The 8,802-nt window shown below is 41.4% G+C and overlaps 1 protein-coding gene across 1 annotated transcript in view; it reads right to left on the bottom strand.

Moving 5' to 3' along the window:
• Positions 1–3,298: 3,298 nt before the first annotated feature.
• Positions 3,299–8,802, bottom strand: part of pex7 (peroxisomal biogenesis factor 7) — a 33,906-nt gene continuing 28,402 nt past the window's right edge. The window contains exon 11 of the mRNA XM_079572438.1: positions 3,299–3,514. Within this exon, the coding sequence (XP_079428564.1) occupies positions 3,443–3,514 (72 nt within the window). The 3' untranslated portion in view covers positions 3,299–3,442. The remainder of the gene's footprint in view (positions 3,515–8,802) is intronic.

The raw sequence follows: 8,802 nt of genomic DNA, 5'->3' as shown, positions 1-8,802 counted from the left end.
TGGTCACGGAACGAGAGAGAGCGAGAGAGGTGGAGAGAGAGAGAGACAGAGAGGGGGGCGTGGGTGAGGGGGTGGACCCGGGGAAGTCGTGAGTCCTGAAGTCGCGTATATAGGGGTGTCCTCAAACTCTCTTTTAGGGGGTTTTAAGAATTAATAATCAAAAGAATGCATTTACAACGTGCGGCAAGTCATATAGTTTACTGCTTATATCTAAATCCAGCAAAACGGGCGTGTGGAATTTACACATTATAAAATATCTGAGTAAGTTTACAGTCTTTGTAAAGGCCATGTGGCTATAAACCAGGGGCCTGACCTCATCCGTAGCGTGGAGTGGATCCAGTTTAGTGTTTGCCTAATTGATTCCACTGGAGAAACTGATAAAGCTCTAATTTGTTTCCGAAGCCCGAGCAAAGATTAAATAAATTAGAAAATGACCTGATAAGGGATAGCACTGAATGATAACACACAAATGAGTGATTTGGCAGAAACATGGCGAAATAAATGAGAAATAATGAAGACATCCTCAAAAGCTGTGGGCGGCGGTGTATTTGTATGGAGTAAATATATTATTGAGCTTCAGAGAATTGGACAGATTTGAAGTTTTTCATACAGGCTAGAGGAGGCTTCCCTTCAAAGTGTCGACTGAATCCAACCAACCGTATTCTCTATTCTCTTCTTTCGCATTCCCATTTCACGATCCACGTCACAATATTTCGTGTTTGGTCTTCCTCTAGGCCCCAAGCTCCAACCAGAGCATCATCCTACACAAACCATGACCTCACACTACATCCAAACCAGCAAAGAGCAACTAGTTTTTTGTTTTTCATTTTCATTTTCTTCCCTTTGCATTTAGTTTGGTGCTGTATCCTCTGTCCCAGCTTTAAAAAAAAAAAAATCTCCGGACACAGTACAGTGTGTTCTAATTCCTTCGGCAGTGGCTCAACTGTGAAGGGACACGAGGGACGCTGCACTGGTCTTATCGAGCCCAGACCATTAGCTCCCAATTAACACGGAATGAACACGACGCTTTCAACAAACGGACGGACAGGCTGCAAGGAATACAGATAGTCTAGGGCTATTTCACTTAAACGCAAGAAAGAAAAGGTTTAATTATATGTTCTGTACGGTAACATAAAGGTACAAGAACACAGGACATGTATGTTGAAGGTTGCACACTCACCAAGTACAATAACGACGATGTCCAAAGCTTTAAAGACGTGGAATAAAGTTGGGATAATGACAAATATACGAAGAATCAAACATTTCATTGCAACGACAATGTGTCATGAAGTACGGTAACCTGTTAGGAAACAAAAAGGAAAAGCAAAAGGAGGCTGATACATACGCGCAACGGAAATTTAAAAGCAGCACTTTTGTTTTAGCTCTAATTTTTCATGGGGTGAACTCAAAAACTTATAACCTTTTCTATATACTGTGCACAATAGACCGATTTCGAATACTGTTCACAAGTCTGTCTCAATGGTTAGTGAGCACTTCTTCTTTGTCAATGTAATCCATCCCACTTCAAAGTTGTGGCATATCAAGATGCTGATAAGACTGCAACACTATTGCACAGGTGCGCCTTAGGCTGTCTACAATAAAAGGAACCTCTGAAATGTTCAGGTTTGCTTTATTGGAGGAGTCTGGTGGGGGTTTTGTTGTGCCATTCATCCACGACCATCATGTCATGTTGCAGCATGATAATACATGGCCCCCTAAAAACATCCCAGTTCTTGCATGGCCAGCATTCTCACTGGACATGTCACCTATTGAGCATGTTTTGGATGCTCTGAATCGGTGTTTACAACAGCGTGTTCCAGTTCCTGCCAATATCCAGAAACTTCGCACAGCCATTGAAGAGGAGTGGACCAACATTCCACAGGCCACGATCAACAACCTGATCAACACTGCATGTGGCAAATGGTTTTAACACCAGATACCGACTGGTTTTCTGACCCAGGACATTCTGAAACTGAACTTTTCTGAGTGTCCTTTTATTGTAGACAGCCTGAGGCGCATGCTGTCTAATCAGAATCTTGATATGCCACACCTGTGAGGTGGGATGGATTATGGGAAGTAGAAGTGCTCACTAAAAAACATGACAGATGATTTATGAACAATATTTGAGAGGAATAGGTATAGGCTGGCTATCGGCAGACACAATATCAGAACTTATATTTAGTCTGGGGACCGGCAAGTGCTTTTCTTGTAGGAGAAGTGTGGTTTACGATCATCCATAGCCGTTTATTGGGCGCTACAAATGTCAGCACGTAGCCACAGCCAAACGTATCAATCGTATCTGATGGCATATGATGTACTCGCTGTAAACTTTCGAGCTAAACTATTTAGAACACGGTCTAAAGCTTGATCGAAAGATGTTGGATCCGTAGATAAACTCTTTTTAAAATTTTTTTATCTGTAAACAAACTACAAGCTTCTGTATGTTGAATAGCGCGTCATTGTCTTGCCCTCCCTCCTTGTTCTGTGATTGCTCCCCAAATCCATGCAAAGATTTCGGCCGTGGTCCCCAGGCTGCTGTGCAGTTCGAAATAATTCGAGCACACACAGCAGCATGGGTATCCCCTGGCTATATATTGTGTGCATATAGATATGGGTTCCAGATTTATATAATTTATGGACCCTGTTTCAATCACGGGTTTGTCAGGAAGTGGCATCAAGTGAACACCTTCTGTTGTATTTAAACACGTTGCTTCTATGTTTTTACCCCATTGGTTGGATTTATAACTCCCTGCTGTAATTGTCGATCCCTGTAAAGGTGTTGATGTTGATAATAAACAAAAGTCGGGCATAGCTCTGTCACATGATCAGCTCTGCACCAATGAGGTCGCTCTCTGATGATTCTGCTGCAGACTCTGCGGAGCCTCAGGGAGAATCTCAGTTGGAAAACCTCAGTCCCTTCACTTTACATTAAACACTGTATTCACTAAACCAGCCCACATCCTCAACTCAGAATGATACTAGCAGATGTTAGCAGACAACAACACTTACTATACACTTTTTGTTGTAAATGTTGTAAACACTAATCCCTGACAATCAATCAAATGCATTATTTTTTGTGACTGTCATTTATTATTAACGTCTTAACATGAAGAAGAAACAAACCCATTCAAAGTGGGATTTTATTCAAGGCACTGCTGTCTGTTGATAACTTAATCTACACAATACACACATTTGTTCAGTCACTGAGATTAAATTGATGGAGAAGAGCCAAACAAAGATATTAAAGACAACACTCATGTAAAACAGGCATAAAAAACATTTACAACTCGATCCTCTCTTTCTTTTTTAACTGTGCAATGAGCTGTTAGGCTCATTTGCATTCAATCTGTCCACCCCAGAGAGGTACAAGCGCTCCCCCAGTCCTACACGGATCCTTAATTACAATAACTAAATCTAATTACTAGTTCTGAGAGTTCTCGTGTTAAACGGCGACAGCAGGTAGACCGGCAGGTGTGTAGATCTTCACAGTCTCGTCCCACGCGCAGTCCACCACCTGCAAATAAAGACCAAACGGAAATTATAACATGGTGTGCCATCCCTCGCAGCTTCTTGTCGAAAAAAAAAAAAACACAAAACAAAAAGTCAAGACACTGACTTTTAAGAAGCGAGGAGCTAAATACACAACAACTACGGACTCCAAGTGATAGGTAATTGCGAAACTAAATACGGTCTAATTGTCTGCAAAAGTCAGACGACAATGGACATCAACGGTGAAAAAGACACAGGATCAAGGCGGTGGGGTGTGGCAGAAAAAGCCCTTTGTTGTCGCTGACGTGAAACAGTGGAGCTCTGTGCGCGGGCTAAATTACTGCAATTATCTGCATCTGGGTCAACAACCACCGAGCTCGCGGAACACATCGGCCAGTTCATACTTGTAAATTGACGTTATTTCAGTTCCGTCTTTCCAATTGTGTTTGAATTGTAATAATTATTGTGGCGTCAAGTGAGAAAATCTGCATCGCTATCTGCTCACACACTTTACAGTAGTGGAGGTGCTTCTTAATATTCTATTTTCTATATCTGCCAGCATCACACAGCACCTAATACTGTCAGACTCAGATTAATACCATCTAAACCCACTGCCTTCTCTCTCCATGTGCTTTATGACATTTCCATTTCTCAACTCCATCCGAACCACTAACTCTCGTTCTTAGATCTGTCTGCGCGCATCCACGGCATCAATCAGGCCTTTACAATCCGCACCCGCTTCTGTTTTACGCCTTATTATGTTTCTGAAGACTGCCTCACGTTTTGCGGCCGTTTGAAATGAAGTGAAACGAGTGTGGCGAGAAGAAGCTGGAGGGGAGATAACGGAGGAACGCAGTGTGGCGTTCAGGAGATAGACGCGTCCCAAACAGGCTTGCCACCAGAACGTAGCCACGTCCCACTTGATTATATAGCCTACACCGGCTGAGACAGGGGGGGTGGGTGTTTGAAAGCCAACTGCAGGAGTTTTGCACAATAGGGAGAGAGGATTCACTTGTGGAGAGTCTTTGTGTTCGTGGTAAATCTAAAACCTCAAAGGCGTTTTCTGAAAACCGTAGTAACGACTTTTAAGTGCCTCATTCCAACCTCAACAAGTACGATTTAAACACATTGCAAATAGTCTTGGTAATCTTTTTTTTTCTCTCAATGATGTTCGTTTTAGAATCAATTGGTGTAATAATTGTAATTGAATCGTGACAGAGTTTCGATCCAATACCAAGACGACAGCTTCAGAACCTTAAAGTGCCTATGACAGGTTTTAATCCTTAGTTATGGATTACATCTATTGTGAGTGATACTGTTAGTTTTATTTCTTCCAGTCAATTACTTCTCAACGGCAACAGTTTAAAATTGTTTAACCTTTATCAATGTCGCTTTTGTTTTACCAAAGATTGTGTCAAACGTGTCTTATGCACTTGAAGACCGACAGAGCTTGAACAAACGTCTTGGACTGGTCTTTGTTCTACCAGTGGCCCCTTGTTCTACACGTTCATAACTACTATTTTGTGTCTTTGGCCTATACTCTACAAACATTTTGAGGACAGATTTGGAACAAGCTGCTATAGATCATGGGGAAACAGTGCGACAGCCAGCTACTGTTTACTGAGGAAACTCTTATGAAACTGGAGGTCTTTGGGCTGTGGGGCAAAAAGAAAAAAGTTATAGGGCAATCTTCTCTCCAGTTGATATGCATTTCTAAAATCTAAACATATAATCGCTTGTATTTTGATCAGAAAAACAAAACACTACTGTTTAGGTCATTTTTAAGTGGTTACGAGTGTGTTCTTTCCCCTCAATTTTTCACAAATACGGCCCCTTAAAGTGGGGGTATTATGCAAAATTGACCTTTTCAAGCTTTACATCATGTTATTATGCTCCCTGTTTTAACAATGTTCCATTCAATATTTGGCCGTGGGCCATGCATGTGATATGTGATATGTATGAAACACAGTGTACGTATACGAGCAATATGACGGGGGTCCTCTCACAGGACTTGAACTGTATAGACAACAATTGAACTTGTGTCTTACTCCAGACTCGTGACCATGACTCTGGAGAGAAGGTTGTACTTGCTGCGTGTTCTACTGCATTTTAATGTCTTTATTAAAAATCCGCAAAACGCAGTACCTGTCCTCGAGTTTCAATTTTTAGTTCGTGTCCACTTCTGGCTTAGTATCTAGGGGTATTGACTTTGTATGCTTTCCCCCCACACGGGGACGCATGGTAAAGCCAATATTCGTTAATAAGTTCTGTTTTCTTCAAACCTTGAGGTCTACGCGGGGAACACAGTGAGCATTGGGCCACATGGTATATCTCGTGGGTGTAGAGAATAACCTTAACTTGTACTGTGGAGAAACTGTGTTTTTATCTGAGTCGTAAGTTCGAATTTCACATTTATAGAGGCGAGACGCAACTACAGTTAAAAATACGCTAGAAGAACGAGAATAGCAAAGTCTGTATAAGTTATACGGAAGCCCTTATTTGGGTAGATTTGTTGATTGATGAAAGCTTGAAGGTGACTGTAGTATAAAATAAAGAAGACTTTGAACTCTCTCAATGGATACGGGAAGTATAAGGAGAGAGTGCATGGAGGGCATCTGTCATCAGCGGGAGGTGAGACGCCTCCGCTGACGTCAGAGAGCCTGAGGTTGTGACTTACTTAATGCGATAGTATTTGTGTTAGTACAGGTAATCACAATTCAGAACAAACATATGACTTCCAGAGAGGATGTGATGTGGAGATGTGACGGGTGCAGGTTGAAAACATTACGTGAGACGTAACGACTTCTCTAGAGGAAACCTCCATGTTCATAATGGTGGGTGTTCTAGTCTTGTGGCTAACCGCTAGCACAAAACAAAAATTAAAACTAGTATCTGAACGAGCCTGCGAAAAAAGAAGCGGCCTGTGAGTAGTTTCAATTCTATTGAGTTGTTTACATGTTATATTGTAATAATGACACCATTCTTTAGCTCGCAAGATAAAACCTCCTCTATGTTAACGTTTACACTGGGGCAGGATTCACAGCGAACATGATATTTGTAACACGCTGCAGTGACTGTCCATCAGTAACTCATTGTTCTTTACAAAATTCTGAGCTATCTCTTGATTTGTTTGGGACCCTGTAGAGCCGCACTTTGTAATAACATTGCATTACGCAAAAACAGTTCAAAATGTAATACAATTTTAATTTCTTTGTGTAATAAAACCACATTTTGTCATTCCTCACTTGAATTCCAGAAAATGTGTGATAACACTTTCCTTTCTAAAACAACTTTCCTTTTCCACATCATTTGTTACTCAGTTAAAAGCATCTAAATAGTGATTACCTTCATTATTCAGTCAATGAATAAGTTTACACTCAATTATAGAGCAGGCCTAAACCGTTTTCCTAAACGTACGTAACCATTTCTGACCTGTCTCTCCTTAACCAGGCTCACAGATGGAGCACATTGTCACTATACTTTATTTTTAGATGCTTATTAAAGTGAACAATGGTTAGTAAACTGTGTATATGTCTTACAAATGAAGGATTTAACAATGCAATACTAACTGCTTGATGGTGTATTATTACCAAATGAGTTGAGAGAGTTCATTACAAAAAGCGGTTTTATTACACAGTGAATTTATAATGTTACTACATTTTGAACAGTTATTACATAATGCAGTGTTATTACAAAATGCGGCTTAACAGACCCTGCTAATCGGAAATGTTAAAGATAGGGGAGAGGAAGTACAGCGCTGATCATATTGTCCAGGAAGAAACCACGTGGGTACACTGTGCATATAGCCCATTGTTCTTAGTGGTATAGGGGAAACTGGACCACCCACAGGAAAACATGCAAACCCCACAGAAAGGCCTCACCCTGTCAGGCCCTTTGTCGAGGCCGCCGTGCCACTGCAATGAAAGTTCTTCAGAATTAAATTTGCTTATAGGCTAATGGTATTGCCAGTACCATGCTGCTTCAAGATTACTGAAATGCAATTACACGAGTCAATTAAAATGCGTTAAGTACTTTTTTGTTGCATATTAATTTATCTGGACACCATTAGAAAATATGTTGCTACTCCTCCCCTTCATGTGTCCTCTATTAGAGACGTATTAGTGTTTTAAATTGTTTCCGTTTCATCTGGCCCTCATTAAAGCCCTGGTACTACAGGCTTTAAACACTCCCTGTTCCTTTCATTTCCCTTTGGTGCGCACCTTTCTGCCCACGCCTCCTCGGTCGTTTGCCTCTTTCCTCGTTTACAGCTCAAAGTTAATTAAAACGGGGCATTCCTCTTCTTCCTAACAGCTGAGTCACCCTATGCTAACTCAAGCTGCCTGTGACGTCGTTTAGCTCGGGAGACTTGCTGATTTTGGAGATTGAAACAAATACAAAGCGGACAAAGCAATATCTATAAAGAGCACATCAAGACGTGGACAATGTAATAACATCCATTTCTTCACGTTGGCTGCACTGACACGAAAAGGATTATGGCCTGTATTGGTTATTGTACCTTTTTGTCAAATTGTCCACGTATAACTGTGACTGATGCGGGCAATGCGCATTCCAAATCTAAGCCATAAAGGACAGCGTGTGATTAGGTTAGGCTCAAACTGGCTACCACAAAAATGCTGAGAATTGCACAAATGCCATCTTCCATCATGGCCTTTGTGCTTGGTGCTTCGACAAAACGATTGTGAACTTCAGTATATAGCGTTTCATATTATTGAGATTGCACAAGATCATGGTGGTTATCCTCCTATATTATCGCCGTTTTTTCCCAGTCAGCCTATAAAGATGGCAAACACTAGCCAAAGTAAAAGCAAAAGGTCCAAAATATGTACAAAATTGTATCCAAGGATGGATCCATGAAATCATTTGTGCTGAAACCCAAGTCATGACCTCAATTAAGTTTTTATAGACAAAGCAATCGGTCCCTCAAGGTGACCAGCCTCAAAGCATCAATAGTGTGAATAAGGCTGTTAATGTAAGACATGGGAATAGTATTGATAATAGTATTGATACACTAACGCAGCAAATAGACTGGTTGGCTCCATAAATGTAGTGGTCTGACATAAAAAATGCAAACTGCATTTTTAGTTTCTGTGTTCCACATTGTTTTACATTGTTTTGTACATCCCCTCCTGGAGCCGCCACCTTAACGTGGTGGAGGGGTTTGAGCGCCCGAATGATCTGGGAGCTCTGTTGTCGGGGGCTTCGTGCCTCTGGTAGGGTCTCCCATGGCCAACAGGTCCTCGGTGACGGGTCAGACAAAGGGCGGTTCATAAGCCCCTTATGAGAGACCAACAG

The sequence above is a fragment of the Gobius niger genome (assembly GCF_951799975.1).
Source record: "Gobius niger genome assembly, chromosome: 15".
Lineage (NCBI taxonomy): Eukaryota > Metazoa > Chordata > Actinopteri > Gobiiformes > Gobiidae > Gobius > Gobius niger.
The sequence above is the reverse complement of the archived record's forward strand: the minus strand, read 5'-3'. Positions and strand labels throughout refer to the sequence as shown.